This window comes from Physeter macrocephalus, chromosome 9 (genome assembly GCF_002837175.3).
Source record: "Physeter macrocephalus isolate SW-GA chromosome 9, ASM283717v5, whole genome shotgun sequence".
NCBI lineage: Eukaryota > Metazoa > Chordata > Mammalia > Artiodactyla > Physeteridae > Physeter > Physeter macrocephalus.
The window spans coordinates 45,264,318-45,291,005 of NC_041222.1; the positions used below are offsets into that span (position 1 = coordinate 45,264,318).

The window sequence follows — 26,688 nt, forward strand, 5'->3', positions numbered from 1 at the left end:
TTGGTAAAAAAAAAAAAAAAAAATCTCTTTTTACTTGCCAACATTGTTTGAAGAATGCATTGATTATGTTTTTCTCAGGGGATCTTTGGGTAGCTGTATTTTTTTAGATTGCCAGTCTTAGTAATTGTATACTAAATTTTCATCCCCAGATGGATTTGAAATAGATTAAAAGACATAGTTCTTATGTAGTCTAGAAAACTGTACAAAATACCAGTGCCAGTCCTTGCCATAAAATTGGCTTGGGATGGACAAATTTGGTTTGGTGTGCCCATGTTCGTAAGTGGAAGAATGGGTTTATCTTACCTATTCATGTGGAATACTATTTTCATTGCATATATTAGATATACAGTTGACCCTTAAACAGCACAGTTTGAACTGTGTGGGTCCACTTTCATGTGGATGCTTTTCTATAGTAAGTACTACAGCACTACATGGGTCCGGAGTTGGTTGACTCCATGGGTGCAGAGGAGCTGTGGAATTGGACAGCTGATTTACGATTTACATGTAAGATATACATGGATTAACCCCAGATGTTCAAGTGTCAACTGTAGTTTGACTTTGCCTTGAGTAGGATGTTTTTGAAATCTTCTATAAATTATAAACCAAATTCTTTCAAAAATCTCATTTAGTTTTTTTTTCTGAAATAAGTGGAAATGTGAAGTAGTTCTTGATATTTAAAGTAATCCTGAAATGAATCTTTTTGCAAATTGAAGAGCACTTTTCTGTTATACCTCTTCACTTGTCAGTCTTATATGTTTGATTAGTTATCTATTAGATTTCACTGAAATGATGAAAAATGCATCTGCACATACATTCATACATTCACGCATATTTTTTAAATTTTGATCTCAAATAATTTACCATGTCTGATTCTGGAAGTTGAATATTTGATACAGACTGGATTCTCCAAATTGAAATATTTGATACAAATTTAGAATCAGATTTTCAGGTGATTTTTTTGTTGGTGTTTACACACATGGAAATTTTAAAAATAAAATACTAGGGTGAGTGATATATACTGTCACAAAGCAGGTGTGGGCAGAGCTGATACTCAGCCAGGAGTCTCCACGATGTTTTTGCTTATTTTGTTTTGTGTAGGCCTTGTGAAAATAGTCCCTCAACCTGGTTTAGGTGGAGTGTAGGGCTGCCTGGAGCTTTCCAACCTTCCTAAGCCTCAGGGAGATGTTGATCCCTCCCAGTCCTGAGGGCCCTTGCAGGACATTTGGTCCTGTCCGAAGCATCCATAAGACATTTGGTCCATAAGACATTTGGTCCACACCAAAGGGTCCTCGATATTTGATCCTGTCCAAAACCACTTGTCAGGGACCAAATATACTCATGGATGTTTTGGATGGGACCAAATTTCAAGAACCTTTTGGCGTGAACCAAATGTCTTACGGACAGTTTGGACAGGACCGAATGTCTGCTAACCTTGCGGGCCACCAAGTGGGGCCTGCAGTGCAATCCGGCACCGGTTGCTTCTAGCTGTGAGCAGCCTGGCTGGGGCTCCACACCCCTTCCAGGTTATCAGTGTGTCAGACAAATATTATCATTTTCTGGATGGCATGTGTCCTGATGTGAAAATGTTTGGGGACACTGATAGCCTGCAGTCAAGGGCTCTGGTCCTGAATATCAGCGGCAGCCATCACCATGGTTGACGGACCATGGAGAACTCGGGCACAAGGAACCCAGGAAGATTTATTGCCCACTTGTTCTCTGTGAAGGCCAGGTCACTGTAGACAGGCTTCTTGCCAGTTTACAAGGGCATCTTTTCATCTTGGGCTTGGGGGAAGTCCAACCCCACACTGTATAGGTCATGAGAGGGGATAACGTGGCCCTAGGAATAGGGTGGGCAAAAGCAGGACATCTTTTCACCAGTGGATACATTAACCGAATTCTTTGTACCTTGAAGTCTCAGCCCACTCCCAGCTAGTCTATTTCTTTGCCAGATGAAATGTAATAATGTGTTTAGACAAATTGCCTTCCATCTAGAGATGAACTAGCATAGAAAGTTTTTTACAAGTAATTATTATCTTGAGTCATCAGTTTTTTATTGAATTGCATTCATTTCTGACACGGTGCGCAAGACATTATCTTGAGAACAGACAGAGTCATCTCATTTAAGCTGCTAGGCCACTCGTACTCTTTCTAGAACAGGTTGCCTTGTTTTGAACGTATGATTTGGGAAATTGGATGTTTGAAGTTCTGGGTTTCCCTTTCGTCCCTCTGCTGATACACTGAAACTCCCCATTTGATTTTTAACAAGCTCACTCAACATATGATAAAAATAATTTTGGGCAGTAAGTTCTGTAGTATCTGCCCAACTTTTAGAATCTTTTTTTTTTAAGTGTGAAAATCATAGCATAACATTTCTAAAAATTTGAGAACTGTTGGTTTCTGAGGAATTTTCAGAGCCATAAGGTGCCTTGGTCTAACGTACTGTCAAATGAAAATGTGAGGCCTTAGGTAGTTGCTTTCTCTACCTCATTTAAATTATTTTCATTAAGAAGAGTTTTGTGGAGGTTTTGTTATTGCTACCTTTTAAGTTGTCATGACCACAGCTCTAACATTAGCGTAACAGTGCCCACCGAAATACATATTAAACATATTTTAAAGGCTATGTATTTGACACATACGCACACGTATATATATGATTTTTATGGTCTTGCTCGGTGACTTGTCACTAAGTTTCACATACTCATGTCCTTTGTAAAGCTTTGAAAATAAGCATTTATGTTGTGGATAAGGTTAACAGAATTAAAAGAATTAATATTAGGCCCTTTCTCATGGGGATTTCCTTATTTAAATCCTACATCTTCTCTGTGAAGGAAATGTCACGCCCAGTTTACAGATGAGGTCATTGAGGCGGGGAGACATTAAGTAACTTGTTCTAAAAGTAAAGGAATCAAGATACACCCCTGCCCCGAGAGAACCAGTATGTCTTACAGAGTGCACCACCTTTCCTCCCTAAACAGATTTTGCTCTGGGAAGATGGTTTGAATCGCTTGCAAAATAATAATGGCAAGTACTACACCTAGTGACCCTTCTGTTTTCTTTCTGGCTTGAGAAATGGGGTCCCACTGGTCTGGAGGACTGATTCACCTTACTTATCAGTACCTCAGCCCAGTTGTCCAGCCTCTCTCCGGAAGCCTGTTAAATTGTTCTGTTCTGGTCTTAACCCCAGGAAGAAGATGAAGTACCCGACGATGAGACTCTGAACCAAATGATCGCTCGACGAGAGGAGGAGTTTGATCTTTTTATGGTAACGTTACAGAAAATCTTGGAAACAAATGCCTCATTCCTCTCCCTCCTTTTCTGTTAAACACAAGATGTCTGGGGTCTCTGTGCCCTGGCCAAATTTCATTTGTGAAGCCTGGGCCTTTCCTTCAGTTCAGAGCCTGCAAATTGCCTGGCTTTAGCCTGCAGACATGTTTTGTTTGGCCCATGCCATGTTTTTTTTTAAAATTTTCGAATCTGTTGCCAACACAAAAAGAATCCTGATTTCTGGCTTCTCGTGAAAACTGAACATGGGCAGTAATACCAGGCCCACATCTCTCTATGGAATCGTTTGGCTAGGGCTGAGCAGCAGCTGCGTCCTCAGGACAGGCCATGTGGTCTACATCCTACCACAGACACCACCCCCCACCACCCCCCACTTCCAGCTCATTTCTGATCCTGGCCAGCATCCTTCAGGAAACCTGCCCTGCTCCTCTAGGTAGAGTTCACAGCTATTCCCTAGCTGTCTCCTTAGTGATCAAAACAAATATGCTCCCTGGGGGCGCGGCAGGGGTGCGGAGAGCAACTAAAATGACATAGTCCTGCCTCTTCTTATTGTTGAAGAGAGCCTGTTTAAGCAACCTTCCAGATGTGCGTCAAGGTGTAGACTTCACTTAAAGATCAAAACTGGTTGCATTTCACTGGTACAAAGCAGATGCAAAAGAACCTTGACATTTGACCGTTTAACACCCATGGTTTCAACCTTGACGTTCCAGGATACGTAGTCATCTGCAATTTTGCTGAAACCCGAATTTGATTATGTGTGTGGCCTGCCGCAAGGTCAGTAGGGAAGGGAGCAACCCCCTTGGCTGGTGAGGGAGGCCCTCAGAAGTCACATTTGACTGTGTTCTTAAGGCATTTGCTATAGCTATTTATTTATCTCTGTATGAACAACACCCAGAACAGTTTCTGGTACGTAGTAGTTGCTTAATAGATATTTATTGAACGAATGGTGGCATTTGCAAAATTTCGGGCCTTGTGAGGATGTCAGCATAGGTCAGGATGTATAAAGTTGCAAGGCTCCCCCCAATACCTTCAGTCATTTTGATCTTTCTAACATTTAGCCTGACCGTGGAGTGAGTAAATAAATGTGAACTGTAACTCTGGTGGTCGAGTGCTACAGAACCCCCAAATCAGAGGTCCCAAATTTGAAGCCCCCAGGTCTCAGACAAGTGATTTGCATGAGTGAAGCAAATGGACAGGGGTGAGTGGATGGTGGTGAACGGTGAATGGGAGTTGCTTTGTCTCGGGGGGGACAGAGCTGCAAGCCCCATGTAGCCAGAAATTCCAAATTTTCGAGAAGCTAGAAAGCGAGGTTTTTATATTCAGTCTCCGGATTTCAAAACGTTTGCCACTAAATTCAGTTTTTTATTAGTATTTAACACTTCAAGCCAAATAAAATACGACCCTGGGCCAAATAGGACCCACAGCATTTGCAATTTCCACCTCTTTAGCCTAGGCAGTCTGAGAAGGGGACCCCAGCTGCATAGAGGCTGACGTTATTTTTGTGGTTTTGTGACTTTTGGGAACAATGATTGTGCTCACACACAGTGATTCAAGATAAAGGACATTTAATTCTTTCTCTGGAAACTTTTTGGTATCCATGGGAATAAGGCCTACCCTGGGATGTGCACTTTTTTCCCCTCTTAAATGAACCATCCTATCCAGCTAAGGCCATTTTGAAGAGAAATGACAGAAAAACGACTTTACCAGCATGTTCAACATAGGGTGTTCATAAAACCTAAATTTCTTAACTCATACTGCTGATCACCACCTTTATAGATTATTCTCTGTTTGGGGAGATTAGAGATACACGTAGGAAATAGACATCTTTTCTCTCTTTGAGGAACTTATTAAAATGTAGATTACTAGGGAACACCGAGGCAAGAGGCCCTCAGCTTCCTTGGCTGATCACTGATTGGCAATAATTCAGCACTGCTGTAGCCTCAGATACTCTTGAGGCCCTTGGAAAGGATAAGCTGTCTGCCATTATACAAATTAGATTAGGCCCAGAGATGGAGATTTCCATCAGCAGTCCTGAAATAAGAGAAAAAGAGTACTTCTCTTTTCTGCCTTTCCGGCTGGTATTTGTAGAAATTGAAAGCCTCAGGGGAAAAAATTGGATGTCTGGCCAAGGCACAGCCTTCTTTTAATTTGGGAATATCGGGCTTGGAACAGGTGAAGCTGGTTAGGGAATACTTCTCTGTAGGCGTTTTGATTTTGTGAATGTTGTGCTTGTTTCTGAAAGGTTGGCTTCTCATTTCTGGATAATACAGATTTTCAGTTCGCTTTGGTTTGGTTTGCTTTGTGTTGGTTTTTTAAAATCTTCTAATCAGCCGTCTGCCTTTGGCCAATTCACTATTCATTAGCACCTCCACCAGGGGGCAGGAAATCAAATTGAATCCTTGCCAGTTCACTCAGATTAAAAACTGTAGTGAGAAACAAGAATGGAATGTGAGCTAGATTTGGAGTTCGAATATTTAAACTCTTTATCCACCGTTAAAAAAACAAAAAGTTAGCTCCCTATATAAAATTAATACAGACGTATTATTTGATTTTATATCATAGGCACTGTAGTTAAATAATACACATTAAGCAGATAGTCTCTTTAAAATAAAACCTTTCTTTCGAACATTTTTCTTGTTTTCTCCTTTTAAAAAATGTGACTTCCGAAAGTTATCTCTTTTACTGATTACCTATGAATTCTACCTAAAAGAGATCTTTGACAGGTCAAGATACATATCTGAAACATTTTGCTAACATACAAACATGAAGCTTTCAAGCTGCTCTGCTCCCTACAAGGGCAACAGGTACTTTTAAAAGTAATTGTACTTGTTAGCATAAGGTTATTGGGTCTTAAGACAAACATATTCATGTAGTATCTGAATAATTAATTAGGCTTAGTTGAATATCACCTTCAAATTTTGTACTGGTCTTCTGCAAGCAGAAATCTCTGGGGAGAGATACAATCATGAGAACTTTAAGCTGATTAAAAATTGCATCAAAAAAATTTTGGGGGGGGTCTTTCCTAAAAGAAAAAACAAAAAGCAAGTGCAATTTATTTTCTTTTGTATTAGAAGAGATTTATTTTCTCAATTGTGGACCAATGCATGGCATAAGTCATTTTACAAGTCCTCAGTATAGGAAATGGTAATCGTATAACCAAAAATTGAAGTGGCAATACTTTGTCATCTCTGTGTAGTGCCGTAACAAAAAAATGATTTTTCTTGATAGCTATTTAATAACTGTTAGGAGATTACCGTGAGAAGCCCCTCTGTAGATTGTGCTGTTAACAAGGCATCCTCTGTGTGCTAATTACGAATGTTTTGTGGATCCCATTTCTGAATCCAGAGCATTAGAAGGCAGGATTAACAGCAGCCTCTCCAGCTAACTATAGCATATGACAGAACAGAACGGCCACATTTATCTACCAATAGGACTCCACCATGCTCCAAGCCTACCCCATCCTGGGAATACAATGATTTCCAAAAATGTTGAAGCATAGTTTAAGTAACTTTGAACTTTAAATAGATTCTAGAGGTCGAATTTGGATTTAAATAGAAATTTCATTTACATTTTGTTACCACTGTCAGCTCTTAAGAAAAAAATTAATATTGAATCCCTGTTTCAGTACGGTAGAACTGAAGGAATAAAGAGGGAAAAGGTAAATCATTTAATGGTTAATGGTGTATTCGCTTGTAGAAATGGTCTAACCAGTGATATATACATATAACTAATGTATATAACAATTCAGTGGAGGTTTTATTTGTTTTTCTTTAACCATCAAATTGTTTAGTTATAGGTTAAAGGCAAGTATGTGGCACTTTATTTACTAGCGCACTGGATTTAAAAAAAGAAAGCAGGAGGTGGGGAAATAGGCATTTTGAAGGCTGTTGAAAGGAAGCCATTTCACTTACATCAGTTGAGATGAGATTACCTTTGAGGTCTGTCACTCTGTGGCATGATATTTTCATAAGAGCTAAGCTTTTTGAAAGCTAAAGAATTGAGGGACATTCCTCTCCCAGAGCCCAGGGTGCACTAAAAATTCAATACCTTCATGGCCAACTGATTAATAAACCAGTTATGTGCCCACGTGTCTGAGTCCAACCGAGGGTGGCTATTTTATAGTGACACTGGGTGGCTGATGTTTTTTTTTTTTTCCTGGTTGTTTAATTAAAAGCATGAACCCTATTGAGGTAAAGGAAATTTTCTTAATGAACTTTCTCTTTTATATGCTTGAAGAATACTTCTACGCCAGTGCAGCAATGAGTTGTATCACCAGGGCTCTTTTTCTTTTTTTTGACTCATTTTTTTTATTGCAGTATAGTTGATTTACAACGTTCTATCAATTTCTGCTATAATCATTTTTAAAATACATCCCCAATTTGAATTTTCTCACTATTACTTAAGGGGAAGCCTTTGTACCCACATAGACTAAGAAAAGGAATTATTTTTAAGAGTATTTCTTTAAGTGCATAAGTAAATTTCAAAGATGGGTACAGGGGAAGGGAAGAGATTTGGGCCTTAGGGATGAGCTAGAACAAGTCATCCAGGATACAGAGGCTCCATGGGAGAAGCTGAAGGGACCCTGCAGCCGTAGGAGGTGACTTGTGAAGACTTATGTGCTGCACGTCTACACTGTACCAAATACCCTTTCCCTTTGGTGACACTTCTGTTCATCCCTCCAGCGCATGGACATGGACCGGCGAAGGGAGGATGCCCGGAACCCAAAACGCAAGCCCCGCTTGATGGAGGAAGATGAGCTGCCCTCCTGGATTATTAAAGATGACGCCGAGGTGGAGCGGCTGACGTGTGAAGAAGAGGAGGAGAAGATCTTCGGGAGGGGGTCTCGCCAGCGCCGGGACGTGGACTACAGCGACGCCCTCACAGAGAAGCAGTGGCTGAGGGTAGGTGTGGCTTTCTCGAATTCTTACTACGCGGAGTGTTGTTGGCTCAGAGAAATCAGGGGCCTGAGGCTGGAACTCTTTGAGAGGGACCAGTTGCCCATAGAAGGGGAAGGGCCTCTGGAACATAGATAAAGTCAATCTGCTCTTGCAGTGGAGTCATTCTACATTTCAAGGCAGGGCCTTGGAAGATAATGACGAATTGCTTTGCGAGAGCAGAATTTCCCTTTGGAAACACAGGGTTATGAGAGCTGTGAGACCCACTAATGTTTTATGACCGATTGCCTGTTCATGCCTCACTCTCTCGGAGTTAGAATCAAAATGTGGAAGAGGGCCTTAGAGGACTTTTTAATTGTCCCCCCTCATTTCATGGTCTTTAATCGGAGTTTCACTTTTGCAAATCTCACAGAGAGAGCGTTCAGGACAGCGGCCTCTTCTACCTGCGTTGTTTCCTAGACCCGAAGAACGTTAGCGCTGGAAGGTGCCCTTGTACTCTCTTGGTTTTACACACGAAGCAGTTGAGGCCCGGAGAGGTTAGGTGATTCCGCAGGATCACACAGCTGGCTAGAAATAACAGAATCAGTGAGCGCTGATGCATTTGGGGGCTTGATGTCGGCTCAATCTGATCTGACCATCGCCGGCGCAGACTAGGGCCTGGGACTCGGGTCACTGACACTTGGAAACAGTATTCTGTAGTTTGGGGGTTTTGTTTTTTGTTTTCTCTGCTTTGGAAAATGTCAGTTTCTCATTTTAACTGAGGAATGTTATCTCCTACTGTTCGAGCACAGAAATATCAAAGCTCCTAGGAGCCACGTGTGTGAATGCTGAGGCCAGTGTGAGTCTTCCCTTTGAAGGTTTAGCCGTAATTTCCGTTATTGGGAGCAGACTTAGTACCAAGATAGACAGAACAATCAGGGATGTGCGCTCCAGGCAGCGCCGGTAAATGCGTGCTGGAAATAGTAAGGGTGGTTGCGTGAAAACCAAACAAAATAGAAACTGTTTTTGTGAGTTGTTCATTTTATTGAAAGGGAATATAGTTCGCAAGCTTTGTAAAGCATGGATTTTAGGACCCGGGCTGTAAGTAGGTAGGTGGGTCAAAAAGCGATGGGGGAAGTATTTTGAGATTGGATATCAAAGGCAGACAGGTCTTGGCACCATTTGAGATGTGACTTACTCAGGATGTTGTATGATGAGAGAGGCATGACCTGAATTTCGAAAAGATTGAAGCCTGTGGTATCCTGAAAAGAAAGAGACTAAGAAAGCATTGCTCATATTTATGGTTGAGCCATGGCATATGAAATGTAACTTTTGTGTGACTGTTTTACTGTCACATCCAAATATTCCAGTGGCCTCAGAATACGGTTTTATGGATCTTTTGTTTCACTGTTGTGAGGTTGTAGTTGTATAATTAAGATCCATTCTGTAATGGGAAGAGGTTTACTTTAATATTCATTTATGAGCTTGGGAAAATTCTTTTCCCTTTCTCTTTTATGGAAGCAGTAATTTGAATACCTGGAATATTACAGGAGATGAGACAACAATCTAGGCCAACATTCTAAACTCAGTCTTTATATATGTATAATCTCCAGACACTACAAGCAAAATAATCTCGTTTATTGGGCAAGAAGGTAGCTGAATTTATCATTTTTTCAATAATCAGTGGCAAATGCTCTTCAAAAAATAACGTTATGAATTTTAGGAAGTTTTCAAGATTAGAATACCTCATTTTTTCTCTTCTTCATTCAGTTTATATCACTGATGATTAGCACCATGCTAACACACAGTAGAAACTCAATGAATGCTTGGGAAGATGAAATGATAACCTTATAAGAGGAAAGTGGAAAGTTTCTAATTTACCAGTAACGTTAGGATAGTATCTGTGTATCTAGTAGACTTCCTTTTTTTTCTATGTGGTGTTTCTTCACTGGATTCACATCCTTTTGTCTACAACATGCACATCTAAAAATGGAAAACTAGTTTGTTTTACAAAACTACACCATGAAATTGATGTTCATAGTTTTCACCTTAAGGTGCCTTGCAAGATACCAGGTCACCCAAGAAGGACGAAACTGTTCTCAGTACAGCTTTATTGTAATACAGCTTTTTGTAATCCAATCTTCCGGAAAATGTGCATCCATATTTGGTACGAGCTGGTAACTTGCTGTTAACCAGGCCGTGCAATTAATGCAGAATGCCTCCTGGACTAAGCATTCAAAATAGATGCTTGCAGTCATTTGCTTTCTTGTTCACCAGCAGAAATCCTGTTTAATACTAGCCTGTTAAGCTTTTTGTGGTAATACAATTTTATTCAAGGGTTTCTCACGGGCCTGGACGTGCAGAGATAGTCTCCACCGGCCGATGATTGAACACAGTGGGCGAACCGAGGCAACGCAGCCTTGAAAGGGAAGTTGGCCCGGACTCTTGCGTGAGAAATGCTGTAGCAGGGCTGCAGTAACTCTCCTTTCTCCTGGCAATGTTGTACCAAGCTGGCTTGGTAGAGGCATCGCAGACCCATAGAATCCCAGAGCTGGAGGCAGCTGAATGGAACAGCTCCCCACCCGGTGCTTAGATCACATTCTCGGCAGCACCCCTGCCAAGAGACTGGCCATCAGTAGAGGAGACACTCTGCATTTTGTCTGCATTTTGACCCCTCCATGGTCAGCCCCAGCTGTTAGTTCTTCCTCCCTGTGAACGAATCCTCTTTCCTGGTAGCTGCGCCTCGCTGGTCCTGATCCTATTCCCTGGGGTGAACAGAACAATATTTTGTCTGTCTTTAGCATCACCTCCCACTGGATAAAACGTTCGAGGACTCATTTGCAGTTCTAATGAACTCCCCTCCCCTCCTCTTTCTTTGGAACTCGCCTCATCCTTCAGGGCCCAACTCAAATGCTACCACTTCTGTGATGCCTTCACAAGTAAATACTAATTGCATTTCCCCTGGGCTCTTGAATTTCTTGGCCTGTTCTTCTGTCACGGCTCAAATCCAACTTCCTAGTATTCTTGGTAGTTGCCGACATACTTGCTTTCCTGATTCGTTGATACGCTGGATCTTGTTAGGACTTCTGTGTGCAAATAGTCAGTGCCCATCGATTGCCAGATTGAAATAGCCCTGGATTGATGTATAAGAGTATAGCCTCGGGTAATGTTCACTCCTGCAACAGATGGACCTAAACATGCCCTATTCGTGGGCCTGTCCAAAAAAGTAGAATTTTGTTTCTCACATAGATGTCCAAGGTGGGTGTTTCTGGGTGGCGGGGGCAACTGTTCTCCACATGGCCATTCAGGGATCCAGGCTGAAGAGTCTCTGTCCAGCTTAGTCATCCCTATCCCTGTGAGCTGGAAGTGGGGAGCGCAGCATGGAGTGGTGTGTGTTGAGTTCTAAAGACCAGACCTGCCTGGATCTCTGTCACTTCCGCTCACATCCCATTGGCTAGAACTCAGGCATGTGGCCACATTAGCTATAAGGGGGAGTGGGAGATGTGGTCTGTCTGTGAGCCCAGGAAGGTAAGATTTTGGTGACGAGGCTGCAGTCTCTGCCTCAGAGCACTTAGGTTGAATTGAAGTGCTATGGCCACTTTCTGTGAAAATTTTATTATGGTTTCATCACAAACAGGTTTTATTATATAATCATAGTATGCTAAAAATCCGCACAGTGTCCTTTAGACAATCTGTTTAGTTGGAAGGTTTAAAAAAATTGTTCTGTGTTCATGTTATTTTAAATGAAGAGGATCACAATTTCAAACACAGCTCAGTTTGTTTGTTTGTTTGTTTGTTTTAAAAAATTGTTTTGAAATCCCAGTTTCCATTGATGAAACCTAAATTTCTTTGGTGTTTGCCAGTCTCAAGTGAACTTCATCTTTTGGGAATAGTCAGTTCAACATCCACGCCCTGTATGCACTTCTTCTCTCCTCTCCTCGGAGCTCCTTCCCATCTTCTTCCCCAAGGTGGCATCTGGATAGAGGGAGAAGCTAGGGTTTCATTATGGCATTGGGGCAGGCATCCTGTCCCGTGGATCTCTGCTGGGCTCAACGCAGGACTACTGGTCTGTTCTGTCCCTGGAGGTCTTGACCTGCAGCTGGTCCCACCTTATTCTTTTGGTGTCTTTGATGACATGTGCTGTTAAGGTCTGGAGTCCTGGCCCGAGTCTCTAGTGGTCAGCTTTCCTGCAGTCTGAAGTCCCATGAAGACTATCAGCCTCTCTGGTCTTGTATTCTCAGCTCTTTTGTGCCCTCATTGGGAATCTTCAAACTCTTGGTTGCTTTCTACCCACTGTGCTAGAACAGGCAAGAGAGTCCAGCCACTTTTTGCAGAAATCGCTGCCTCACCACAGGGGGTTGTCAAGCCTGAAGCCTCTAAAATCTGATGGTTGGGTGGGTCAGGGAGCTCTTTAAAACAAGCAATACAGAAACGTCTTACTTTTACAAGTTCTGTCAAAGTATCTGACCATATGAATGCACAGTGAGGGACCCTCCCAGAGCCTCGGGAGGGGCTTGTAAAGTGAGAGTCCTAAAGCTCACGCTTCATTAATGCCTTCATAGTAAATGCACCTCGGGATGTTTTTATAACCTCATTCCTCTTGCTTCCTGCACCGACCCCCACCCCCCCAGATATACCAGGCTTGGAGCCTGAAGGGTGAGTATTCCATTTCAGCCCCAGCTAGGTGTACTGCAAATCAGTCCTGGCACGAACTACCCAGAGTTAGACCCCACAAGTTAAAGGGCTCAGTTTCCCCAACAAGACTGGGCTCACTTCCGATGCCAGCCACACTTTGGGTGTCCCTGCGCCACCTGCACTGCTGACTGACGGGCTCTAAATTCAGGGGTTCTCATGACCCCCTCAGGTTCAGTAATTTGCTACAATGAATCACAAGGTCAGGAAAGCACTACTGGTGGTTACAGTTTTATTATGAAAGATACAAATCAGGAGGACCAGCCAAATGAAGAGGGACATAGGATGATCTCTGGGAGGGGACACAGTTTCCCTGCCGTCTCCTCATGGAATCAGGGGGCATCCCCCCTGGGCACATCAGTGTGCTCACCAACCAGGAAGCCCCACTGAGCTTCGGTATGCAGAGTTATTACTGGGGTCTCATCCTCATGGGAGGGGCTGGCTCGGTGGCTTACAAATACTGCAGGTAGCAATATCCTCAGGGCAGATCTCTCACCTCTCTTCCTCTCAACTCCCTTTCTCCCAGGGCAAGATGGCCCTCTATCTTGCCTTCCTGTCTTATAGCAACTTCCCATACACACGTGGCCTGGCAATGGTGCTCTTCACTGTGGCTTCTAGAGCAGTTCTGGGGATCCCTGTCCACCTGGCTTACCTCCTGATTACAAGGAGGCTTTGGAATTGAGGGAGCTCCCCTCCATCAAGGAAGCCTGACTTAGACTGCTGTCTGACGGTAGACTCACAAATCCTCTTTTGGAAGTCAGTGGTGTCATTTTGTCTTTTTCGTCGTCTTTGCTTACCACTTTATCTTCATCCTCCTCAAGGCAATAGGTGGCTCCCCTGAACAGGGGATGGTCCCTTTAGAAAGTGTGGAAGAGAATACTAGTGTGGTTTTTTTTTGTTTTTTGTTTTTTTTTTTTTTGCAGTACGCGGGCCTCTCACTGCTGTGGCCTCTCCCGTTGCGGAGCACAGGCTCCAGACGCGCAGGCTCAGCGGCCATGGCTCACGGGCCCAGCCACTCCGCGGCATGTGGGACCTTCCTGGACCGGGGCACGAACCTGTGTCCCCTGCATCGGCAGGCAGACTCTCAACCACTGCGCCACCAGGGAAGCCCTACTAGTGTGGTTTTAAAAGTATTATGTCCATTACCATTTTATAGCTTTCCCATGGGGTACCCAAGGTGGTAACAGTGCTCTGTTATGTATTGTGCGTGTGTGTGTGTGTGTGTGTGTGTGTGTGTGTGCATTTGCACATAACCAATAATTGGCACATGTTGATAATTTCTTGGAAAAACATCTTTTTTTATGTGTGAGGGCAAGCATTAGTAGAGCTAAATTGGCAGACGTCTGATGAGCCCAAGAGGTCAGGTGTTTTTGGTTTAACTTCAGCCAGGTGTGCACAGGCTGTGATGTTGCCAGTATTGTAACCATGATTGAGGCAGGAGCTCTGTAAAGTGGGGTGTCTGTAAGGCTAAACGGTGGGAGGGTGAATTCTGGAATGCCTGGTTTTTCTGTGCTTCCTGTTCCTTTGGTCCATCTGCCAACTTCAGAATCCTTCCCTTCCTAAACATTTAGTGACATCCCAGAATTTAATTGCCAAGTGAGTGATTCGTGCCCTACAGCACTTGAAGATAATTGGAATGCAATCTAAATTACGTGCTCTGTACAATATTTAACTGCCAGCCTGGTGGAGGGAACAAACTTTGGAATATGCTTTTGTTTCACAGTCGATCTGATGTCTCAGAACTGTAATTTGGAAAGGTTCTTGTTTGCTGGTGTCTCTCACTGTGGTCCTTATGTATGGGTGTGAGGATGCTTCTTTTGGTATATTTTATAAGACCCTGGTGATGGTATAAGCTCTGTTTCTACAGTGCCCTGTACTGTTGGGTCCTAAACCACGTTATGTACATGATGGGGGTAAGACTCACTTCCTCAGATCTTTAAATCTCATGATAGAGACAGCTAGTTTTAGAAGCCCCAGGATTTCCAGAGGGACCTTGAGGAAAGGCAGCACAGAACTTCGTTTTTCCCTTCAACCAGTCTTTCACCAGATAAGAGGCTGAGTTTCCCACAATTTCGGTGCCTGAATGACATCTCCATAGTTAGGTCTACTGACCCCTAAAAGGATTTTTGAGGTGTCCCCTTCCCACAGCTCAAAGTGGAGAGAACCGAGTAAGAGACTCCTGAACCATATAATAATAGAGGGAATCAGTAAACATGTAACAGGAGTAACGCACAGGAGTTTACCTGTGTGTCTTGAAAAGCTACCTAACACCAGGTTGCAAATACAGGATGAGGTCCCGTAGTCAGCTTTCCACTACCACCAGCCTGTGCTAAAACCTACGCGGGGGAAAAGGCAGAGAAATCCAAGGAAAGGTAGTCACAAAGAACTGGAAAAAGTACCGAGAAAGTTTAAAGAAGTTGGGATTTCAAACAAAATATTTGAAATTCTGTTGAAATGCACAATGAGAAATAACAAAATATTTCCTCATCTATACGAAGAGGATTTTTCTCTCTCTAGAAATCTTTGAAACAGGATAATGTCTCCTCTGTTTGGGCTGGATTAAGTACGATATGATCCAGCCTGAAACCAGACAGAGGCTGGAATCTCCTAGCCGTAATCACAGCTGAGAACATCAGTTATTCTTCAAGATGTCCTTTTCTCCCAAAAGACCTCATTTTATACGGGCAAGGTTTTGGGGGATCCTTTATCTAAAGTATAATGTGCATAATACCTTTAGTATTTTGCTTTGTCACTTTGTATCATCTTTCCTTGCTTTTTGTTAAAAGACATAAAAATTCATTTTCTTTTTCTTTTACCAAATGGCATTTTTTAGCTTTTCAACCTGGGTCATCAGATTTACTGGGGCAAAATGGCTTAGCAAGCTGCATTTCCATTTTTATACACAAGGGAGAGCTAAGGCCCTAGAAAATGGATTTGGGTTTTGCCAAATTCAAGGTCCTTCAGCACTTCAGGAAGGAAGTATTGAACTAATTAACGGTGGTCAGAGTTGTGAATTGTCTGGGGGAAACATTTGACGGTAGTAGAAGAATTTTGATAACTTTCTATAATTTTTATTTTATTCTTAAGTCCATTGGCTAGATTGTTTTCACAGCAACTGGACCTGATAGGTTCCCTTTGGTCAAAATTCAGTAGGGTCAGTTTAATAGAAGAAAGTATTCTCAGAGGGCCAACTAAAATACTAAATGTATTAAAGGCGAGAAGTGAGAGAGACCTGTTTCAATTGATTTTTAAAACTGTGATGCCTGGAAATTCTAGTCTCAAATTTTTAACCATTTGAAATTGGGGTTCAGCTCTGAAATCTAACTCAGACATTGAAAGTAACCATGAATCTGGCTTACAGATACTAAGGAGCCCAAATAAGTTCACGTTATCTTTAACCACTGCATAGAAATAGATGGTTTTAGAAATATATGTGGCTGCTTTTCTGAATCAAGATTTGTTTTCTGTCCTGTTCTTTTTTACTTTTATTTTTTTTTTATCAATAAAGCTATGAAATCTTTTTTTTTAATTTATTTATTTTTGACAAATAAAAGTTGTATGTACATAAGGTGTATCATGTGATGTTATGATATAGGGATACATTGTGAAATGACTTCATTCTCCCAGTGAGGCTTGGGGAAGGTACGGTTTTTCTAAGAAGTTAGAGACAGGGCAGGGGACTTTACTGTTACTGTGCTCATGTCTGGGTGGGTGTCAGAACTATGTCTTTGATGTCTATCTCTCAAGGGAGTTTAGGATTGCTGATAAGAGATTAAAACCTTAGAATCTGATGAACCAGGGTTCAAATCCCAGCTCCACCGATTTTGCCCTGTGACCTTGGGTGCCCAGTGTAACCTCTCAGAGCTTCCTTGTAGAATGGGGAAAATACTAGCTCATTCTTCGTAGAATTTTCTGAAGTTTAAATGTGTGTAACACAGAACTGAGTATATAAAGATTACCAAAAAAATAGCTATTAAGGAAAAAGTATTATATTATTTCAAAGAAAAACCTAGGTGATAAGAAAAGAAGAAATAAAACAGTTCTGTTGTGTGTCTCAAATGCAAGGTTTGGGGCAACAGAAGAAAAGTAAAAGGGGTGGAGAAAGAGGCCCCCATCCTCATTCATAAGTGGGATCAAGGAGGGTGACACGTTTCCTTGCTGAGTATGTTATGGGACATGCCCACAGGCTTATTCACCTCAAGCCCTCCAACCTGTACTCATTCAGCTATAAACTCTTTCTGCATTCTGGTTTTCTACTTCCTCCGTGGCTGCAGGAAGAGCACAGGGCTAGTGGTCAGGAAGCTGGTATGTGGGTCCCTGCCCTGCCGCCAGCTAGGTATGTGATCTTGGTCAGGCCTCTTGATCCGGAGTGGAGTTGCATTCTCTTTAATGTGCTGGGTCTCCTCCACCTACCTAAAGACAACCTCTGAAATCACATGAAGCTGGTTTCCTTTTCCTTCTTACTGTGCTTTCAGTAATGATCATCCCCTGCTTTCTGATCAGTGGGTCCATTGATGGAGGCTGTTAAAAAGCACATTCCATTCGACGCCCATTTATTGAACATTGCGGTGCATGCATGGGGAGAGTGGTGTTAGTTGTCAAGCTTGTGTTCCTCACCGTGGCTGGCCTGCCTTATTAGGGCAATTAAGAGCCAGATGTGAGAAATGCTATTAGAGATACTATTGCACACTTAGCCACCTTAAAGAGCTTGTCAAGAGCAGGTCTCTAGGTGTCCACAGATGGGAGTTAATAGAGAGTAAAACGGATTGTGAGATGAACTAACTTTGGTAGGGCTTTCAACTGTTCAGGAAATCAGCAGAGTTTAAACAACATGCATCCTCCTTCATGTTACACTTTTAGTGTCATGTCTCCAGGGATATTATTTATGAGTTTCCCTCCTCCCTTCCTCAGACTCTGGAGGACGGAAGGGCAGCTGCTCTTTGGCACATGGTATGGCCTCCAAACACGGTTGGCAATGGCGTTCATCTCCTGGCTTATTTCTGGGAGACCCGAGCCTCCCTAACAGCCACACCTGTGCTCCTCGGGGTTTCTCGCCACCCTGCTTGGCCTCCAGTGGAGGAGAAATACGGCAGAGTGTATCCCCCATCCACCTTGACAAAAGAAAAAGGGATTGGGGGATTTAGGTACCAAAACGGTGAGTTGAAGGAAGCATGTGACATTTGCAGATTGCTGGTGTTTTAGAGAATAGCTTTCCTCTTTGTTCAGGACAGTTCAGGTGGCTATTCAGAGAGGTCAGAGGGCACTTTCCAAAGCACACAGCATCTCTGATGACCCCCTACCCCCAGCACCGCTCCCCACGTCAACCCCTCTGGCAGCCTCCCTCAAGTATAATTGAATCCAAGCACTTTAACACGGTCTCCAAGGCCGTGGCCATCTGGCCTCTGCCTGGCCCTCGAATCTCATCTTCTCCTCTTGCTCTCTGGGTGGCTGCCGCACTGGGCTGTCTTTCTGATCCTGTGCACTTCCAGGAAGGCTCCTTCCCAGATTGTCCATGGTTGTCTCCTTGTCCTAATGGTCGCTTTCCAGACAGACCCTCCCTGACTCCCCTAGCTGAAAGAGCCAGGCCCTGCCGGTAACTGTCATATAACCTATGTTAATTTCTTTATCGCCCTCGCCACCATCTGAAGGTTATCTCATTGGCTTCTTCCATTGGTACTAAGCTCCAGGAAAGCCAGGGACCTCGCCTGTCTAGTCCACTGCCATATCCCAGCACTGGGACAGTACCTCATGCATAGTAAGCACTCCATAAATAGTTGTGAATAAGTGAATGTACCAGCCAGAGACGAGGACTAGGAGAGAAGGTTTGGTTACACTCCATGTCCTTTTGGTTAAGTCAGTAGAATCCTGTGTTGTTGTTGTTTACCGGTGTGGATCAAGGTAGAAATTACTGGCATTCTTTCCCATTAGATTCACAATCTGTGTCTTCATGTAAAGATTTCCTACCTAAAAGAATGCTAAAGGCATGCTGTTTTGACATAAGTGCTCTGGAGCTTTTCAAGAGTTTGAAGGCTCTGTTCTAATTTCAGAACACACTGATGAAGATTGTTTAAATACGCATAAAAAATACAACCATTGCTTCAACCCAGCTATTCCTTGGAAATTCTCCTAGATTTTACAACAGCTGTCTTCCAGCTTAAACCCTCATTTCTTTTTCAACAAAAACCAGATTAATATATCTAACTCAAAATGAAAAGGCGAAAAAGAAAGTACTAAATTAATTGAGTTTTCATTTCTATTTTTGTACAAGAGAGTCTCCAACGGAGAATACTGATTTTAAGTATAAGACCATGTACCTTTTATATGGCTTCCTTTCTTATTTTCTATTAAAGAATGTTGAACTGTCGGAATCATGAGAAATTGTAGACAGGACCATGAAACTTTGCTCCAGGCAAAGCTTGATTCTTGTTCCGCCATTCCTACTGAAATCCAATATTTAAGGTCTCTATGGTCATAGTCCGTCGTAAAAAGTATATTCCTAATGCACGACACCGTTTTTTAAAAATACCTTTCCCTTGGGCCTTGTAGAATATTTTCCAAAGATTATTTAAAATGATATCCTCAAAACTTCAGCTTTACCGAGGCTTCCAGTGGTTCTGTTCTCTTCCATAGTTTGCCTCTCCTAACTTAGTGGAATGCCAGGCCTCAGGGCATCAGGATATCTGGGCTCTGGTTCCAGATGTATTATTGTTTGGTTGTGTGACATCTTGGATAAGTCAGTTCACCTCCCTGAGCCTGTTTTCTTGTCAATACATTGGAGTCATGAAGTAAGAGATGGGGGTGAGGAAGAGAGCACAGTCCATCTCTCCTGCCTGCTCTTCTTTGACTTTGTCTTTGATGGCCCTAGAAAGGACTATGTGGGTTTGCCCTGGTCTGGCTCTAACTGACACTCAACCGCCAGGAACTAAAACTCAGACGGGTGTTCGTGAGATTTTTCTCCTTGTTCTTAGCCAGGCTTTCTCTCAAAAATGCAGCCTGACAAGGGGTTCTATAGCATGTTGGTGGACTCAGTACCTGATCTAGTGTACAGGACTAACTGGTTGTTGGTAACATTTGGATAGTTGAGCTGAGTCCTGTGCGCTGACAGTATATGATGGACAGGATACCGGCGTGGTAGAGCCAGTGAAGGGAATACCTACCTGCCACCGGGGGCTGCTTTCTCTACTCAGGTAGCTGGGGGCTTCAGCAATTCTGTACAGACCAAGACCAAGAATTTTCTAGTTCTTTACCATCAAGAAGAAACTGCCCACCTTGCCATTTTTTTAAACCCTTGTACCAAGCAGAGTACAAAACAGGTGCTAAAATGGATCTGTTTTGTTCGTTGAAACATATCAACTCTCCTCGCCAAATTATCAAGACCAAATCTGTTTGCATTTACTTTAATTTAAAAAAAATACACTAATGTCATGGAACATTATTGGAAGGTCTGGGAAGGATATTGTGGCGTCTAACAGATTACATTGTTAACATTCCAGGGGAATCCCTGGCATGAACATGTGTTTTGCAAAAGAATTAACAAGCCCAGTTTAGGGGTTTTATTTGCCACCATTTTATCGTGTTACACAAATCTAATGAATGACTGTTTATTAGTAGTTTTATGAATTGTATCTTTCTGCGTTTTTATAGTCAGCACCCAGAACACCTGGAGCTTAATATTTTTTAAGAAAAGTAAAGTTTAAAATAAAGTTTATTTGGAGGGATTTTCTCCATCATAAAAGCATAATGAGAAATATGGAAGGCGGAGGGAAAGAAAATAGAATCACCTGTGATCTCATTGACCTTCACATACCCAGGTTAGAAAAGGAGCCAAGTAAAATCACAGACAGGGATTACTTTGGTGCCACGTTCAGGATTATTTTTAACCTGTTATGAGGCTTGGCTCTTCTGTAGAGTTTCAATAAATCCCAAGCCATGATGACCATCAGGCCCCAGCCTGTTGTTGGTAGTATTTGCATGTCCTTCCATTCAGTCTTAAGAACACCCTGTTTTCCTGGGCACCCACTGCCAAGGGACTGACTTTTTTTTTAGGACCATTAAAGCACATGTGGGGGCTTGCCTTCCCACACTGGAATAGCGATTTTTGCTTCTTCTCATAAACAGGGCTTTTATGTCTCCACTTCAAGTTTCACAGGCTGTTTTCCCCTCTCTTTTAAAGACAGCTTTCCGATTCCACCAAAAAACTGTTAGAACTCAGTAATAAATGAATTCAGTAAAGTGACAGGGTACAAAAAAACAGTATGCAACAGTCAGTTGTGTTTCTATACACCAACAACAAATTATCAGAGAGAGAAATTAAGAAAACGGTCCCCCTTAGAATTGTATCAAAAATGATAAAATACATAGGAATAAATTTAACCAAAGAGGTAAAAGTCCTGTACACTGAAAACTATATGTCACTGGTGAAATAAATTGAAGAAGACACAAAGAAATGGAAATTTCTATTTCATGCTCATGGATTGGAAGAGTTAGTCATGTTAAAATGTCCATATTACCCAAAGCAATATATAGATTCAGTGCAATCCTTATTAATTCCAGTGACTTTTTTTTTTTGAGTTTTTGTGGTGTTATATTTAGTTATCTTGGCTGGTTTAATCACATTGTTGTTGTTGTTTATTTTTTGGCTGTGCCACACGGCATATGGGATCTTAGTTCCCCGACCAGGGATTGAACCTGCACCCCCAGCACTGGAAGCGTGGAGTCGTAACCACTGGACTGCCAGGGAAGTCCCCCAATGACATTTTTCACAAAAATAGAACAAACGATCCTAAAATATTTATGGAACCATAAAAGACCCTGAATAAATCTTGAGAAAGAAGAACAAATCTGGAGGCTTCACTCTCCCTAATTTCAAACTGTATCACAAAGCTGTAGTAATCAAAACGTTATGGTATTGGCATAAAAACAGATACACAGATCAGTGAAACAGAATAAAGATCCCAGAAGTAAACCCATGCATATATGGCCAATTAATTTATGACTATGGAGGCAAGAATATACAATGGAGAAAGGAAGGTCTCTTCAATAAATGGTGTTGTGAAAACTGGACAGCAGTAGGATAAAACAAGACCACTGTCTTATACCATACACAAAAAATTAACTCCAAATGGATCAAAGACTTGAATGTAAGATCTGAAACAATAAAACTCCTAGAAAAAACCATAGGCAGTAAGCTACCTGACATCAGTATTGGTGATGAATTTTGTATCTGACTTCAAAAGAAAAGTCAGTAAAAACAAAAATAAACAAGTGGGAATACATCGAACTAAGAAGCTTCTGCACAGCAAAGGAAACCATCAACAGAATGAAAAGACAACCTACTAAATAGGAGAAAATATTTGCAAATTATATACCCAACAAGGGGTCAATATCCAAAATATATAAAGAACTTATAAAAATAGCAAAAAAAAATCTGATTAAGAAATGAGCAGACGATCTGAATAGACATTTTTCCAAAAAAGACATACAGATTGCCAACAGGCATATGAAAAGATGTCTCATCATAAAGGAAATGCAAATCAAAACCACAGTGACATCACTTCTACCTGTCAGAATGGCTGTTCTCAAAAAGACAAGAAATAACAAGTGTTGGTAAAGATTTGGAGAAGAGGGGACCTTCCTGCTGGTGGGAACGTTAACTGGTACAGCTACTATGGAAAACAGTATGGCGGTTCCTCAAGAAATTCAAAGTAAAACTACCATATGACCTAGCCACTCCACTTCTGGGTATTTATCCAAAGGAAGCAAAATCACTATCTTGAAAAGATAATATGCACCCCCATGTTCACTGCAGCATTACTTACAATAGACAAGATACGGGAACAACCCAAGTGTCCATCAGTGGATGAATGGATAAAGAAAATGTGGTGTATATATGCAATGGAATTCTACTCAGCTGTAAAAAAGAGAAAAGAAATCTTGCCATTTTCAGCAACATGGATGGACCTTGAGGGGATTATGCTAAATGAAAGAAGTCATACGGAGAAAGACATACCATATGATTTCATTTATTTGTGGAAATTAAAAACAAAACAAATGAACGGATAAGCGAACAGAATGATGTTTGCCAGAGGGGAGGAAGGTTAGGGAGTAGGTGAAAATGGGTGAAGGGAGTCAAGAGGTACAAACTTCCAGTTATAAAATAACTAAGTCATGGGGATGGAATATACAGCATGGTGACTATAGTCAGTAATATTGTAGAGCACACTCGAAAGTCGCCAAGAGAGTAAACCATAAAAGTTCACATTGTGTGGTGATGGATGGTATCAGGACTTATTGGCGGTGATCGTTTTGCAAGGTATAAAGATGCTGGATCATCATGTTGTACACCTGAAACCTATATAATGTTATATGTCAACTGTACCTCAATAAAAATTTTTTTTAAGAAATAAAGATAACTTTTCACCTCTCTCCTGTTACACAGTTGGTGTTTTTTTTTTACTGTCATTAAGTCAGTTCACATCACACCATATCCCTCCCTAGGACTGAGTTCTTAATCCAAGTTTATTCCCATAGAATTTTCAGGACTTTTCTTGAGCCAAATCAGACCCTTTCTCTCAGTTCCTGTACATCCTCTCCCTTCTCTGTACCAGACAGTGCTAGGCTGAGTGCTGTAAATACGCATCACACCTTAATCCCCTTACAGACTTGGAATAGGTATTATTTCTCCCATTTTACAGATGAGGCACGAAGCCTCATAGGCCTGGAAGATGGTTTTGGGATTTAGCATTTAGTTTGTTTTTAAATATTGAACGTTGAATGCATTGCCTTTTAGATTTTGAAAATGCACATCAGGGCAAGTCTGTGGGAGTATGGGGCTTGGTAAAAGACAAATCACATCCCAGTTCACAGCCCCTTTTTACCCACTCAATCTACCACCTCCTGGCCTGCTATTTCGGCCGCTGCTTGAAAAGGTGCAGGAGCTCAGGTCAGATCAGCAACAGGTGAATCTCTTGATGACCCCGGGAGGACCCGCTGCTCAAGAATGTCAAGACAGCCTCCTGGACGGGATGTAAGACACACCTCGTGAAGGCTGTTAGCCCCACCACTCCTCGAGAAAGGCCTCCTTTGTGGGCTTCCTTCTACCCAGCAGCGGGCTCGGGGCTTTTGGGGACTCAGGTCAGTTTCTCTACCCTTCTTGTTGCCTTGTTTCTAGGGGGGCCAGGGCCCCTCCCTTTCTCTTCCTTACCTGTTCACTTGAGTTGCCCACACAGCTCTGCCTCTGAGTTAAGTGAGAGGTGTTGATCTTCACGGCTTGTCCCGCTTAGAGGGTCCTTTCTGTCAGTGAGGTTGGATATCTTATTTAAACCATTTAACTCCCAAAGCTGGAGCAGGGCAGAAGATTGTATAATTACCAGTTAAAATAGAGGCAGTCTAAAGAGGTGGGCTGCAGCAGGGCAAACAAAACGCAGAAATCTTCATTTTGCCCCGTTTATCTGGCTTAGTTTAATTCGCTGTATAATCCTGTAGCCTTTCCTTGAACAGTAATCTTTTAAGCCAGACCTTAGAATGTACTTTCCTGGTAAACCCTGTCATTTTGAGAAGGAAAAAGAGTAAACAGTAAAGACTTAATTTTATTTCAGCAAGATTTTGGGGTCCCACTGGTAAGCAAGGCATCAATCTAAATGCCTTGGAAGGCTATTTTTATTTAAATGACTTTTAAAAAAATTCCAAAAGAGATTTCAGACCAATAGGAGATTCAGACATATTTTAAGACAAAGCCAAAACTCATACCAAGCAGATTTAAATAAATAGTGAATAAAAGTACCTGTAATATACTGTGAAAGTACAGGGAAAAGAGATCAAGTACAGTATTATGAATGAAATGGCATTTTAGGCATTTCTGAAAAGATGAGCAAGATTTGGATAGGAAAGAGGGGTCAGGAGGAGCAGGGTGCCAGGCTAAGGGAACCGCAAAGAGACATGGAAGTGTGACTCATGCTACTGTGACCCTGTGCTGGGAGATGAGAGTTTTTTGGGTTTTTTTAAACATCTTTATTGGAGTATAATTGCTTTACAATGGTGTGTTAGTTTCTGCTTTACAACAAAGTGAATCAGTTATACATATACATATGTTCCCATATCTCCTCCCTCTTGCATCTGCCTCCCACCCTCCCTATCCCATCCCTCTAGGTGGTCACAAAGCACCCAGCTGATCTCCCTGTGCTATGCGGCTGCTTCCCACTAGCTATCCACCCTACGTTTGGTAGTGTATATATGTCCATGCCACTCATTTGTAGTGAGGTGGATGGACCTGGAGTCTGTCATACAGAGTGGAGTAAGTCAGAAGGAGAAGAACAAATACTGTATGCTAACACATATATATGGAATCTAAGAAAAAAAAATGTCACGAAGAGCCTAGGGGTAGGACGGGAATAAAGACACAGACCTACTAGAGCATGGCCTTGAGGATATGGGGAGGGGGAAGGGTAAGCTGGGAGTTCGTATAGAGACTGGAGTGGAAAAGAAAAACTAGGGTGGAGGCTATGCATGACCAAAGAATCTGGGCTTTATTGTCTTCCACAGAAAGAATGGCAAGCCTGAACTTTTCTGAAATCTGAGAATGAGTGATGTGTCCCTCCATTTAAATGGAGAAAGATAACCATTTGCATTATAAAGGATGAATTTAAAGGGCCCAAGAGAGAGGATGAGGGAGACCCCTGAGGGAGGCCATTATACAATATTTGACCCTGTGAAGGGAAAACCAGACCAAGGGCAAGGAGACGACTGTTGATCAACTATTTTAGAGGTAACTGCGGTGACTGACAGGACGTGGCATATGAGAAGGGAAACTGATGATTTTAAAGGTTTTAAATAGAAATTCAGGAAAATTGGGGGTGGGGGTAGGGAATGCTGCTGCTCTTCAATGAAATAGGATCCAGAAGTGAAACATTCGTTCTGTTGGAAGAAAAGTGACGGATTTAATTTGGGACTTTTTTTTTTTTTTTTTTTTTTTTGCGGTACGCGGGCCTCTCACTGCTGTGGCCTCTCCCGTTGCGGAGCACAGGCTCCGGACATGCAGGCTCAGGGGCCATGGCTCACGGGCCCAGCCGCTCCGCGGCATGTGGGATCTTCCAGGACCGGGGCACGAACCCGCGTCCCCTGCATCGGCAGGCGGACTCTCAACCACTGCGCCACCAGGGAAGCCCTAATTTGGGACTTTTGGTAGGATATTGGAAATCCTGATTGGCAACTCCAAAGAGAAGACCAGGCTAGAGAGAGAATTTTTGAAACTGAGTGCCTTGAGGTCACACTTGAAGCCAGGGGCAATTTGGATCTACACGGAAGATTCTACATCAGAATACGGAGTTGGACTCCTCACAGGTACCGGCCATCAGTAGTGAGGGGCTGCTCAGAGAGCACTCGGCACACGGAGGATTGTGAGTCTGTGTCCAGACTGCTCGGCAGAAGGCACCCCCCCGTCTAGGAGCCTTCACGGGGTGTGTCTCATAGCCCCTCTATGAGAACGGTTTGGAAGTTCCCCGGGAGCAAGTCCTCCCAGGCTCGTTAAGAGACATCTCACCTGTTACTGATGAGGACATCAGACTTATTAGTGATGCCTGCTGTGTACTCAGAAGGGGCGACTGACCACAACTGACTGCATATTTACAATCAGTGAGAATGAAAAAAAAAGAGGGCCTGAGGAAAACTTGGGGAAGGAAAATGTGGTGAAAAAAGGTAGGAATGGGCTTCCCTGGTGGCACAGTGGTTGAGAGTCCGCCTGCCGATGCAGGGGACACGGGTTCGTGCCCCGGCCCGGGAAGATCCCACATGCCGCGGAGCGGCTAGGCCCGTGAGCCATGGCCGCTGAGCCTGCGCGTTTGGA

At 42.5% G+C, this 26,688-nt stretch overlaps 1 protein-coding gene across 1 annotated transcript in view; it reads left to right on the plus strand.

Moving 5' to 3' along the window:
- Nucleotides 1-26,688, plus strand: part of SMARCA2 (SWI/SNF related BAF chromatin remodeling complex subunit ATPase 2) — a 153,206-nt gene that overhangs the window by 77,682 nt on the left and 48,836 nt on the right. The window contains exons 23-24 of the mRNA XM_028493907.2: nt 3,185-3,262; nt 7,965-8,183. Of these exons, the coding sequence (XP_028349708.2) occupies nt 3,185-3,262; nt 7,965-8,183 (297 nt within the window). The remainder of the gene's footprint in view (nt 1-3,184; nt 3,263-7,964; nt 8,184-26,688) is intronic.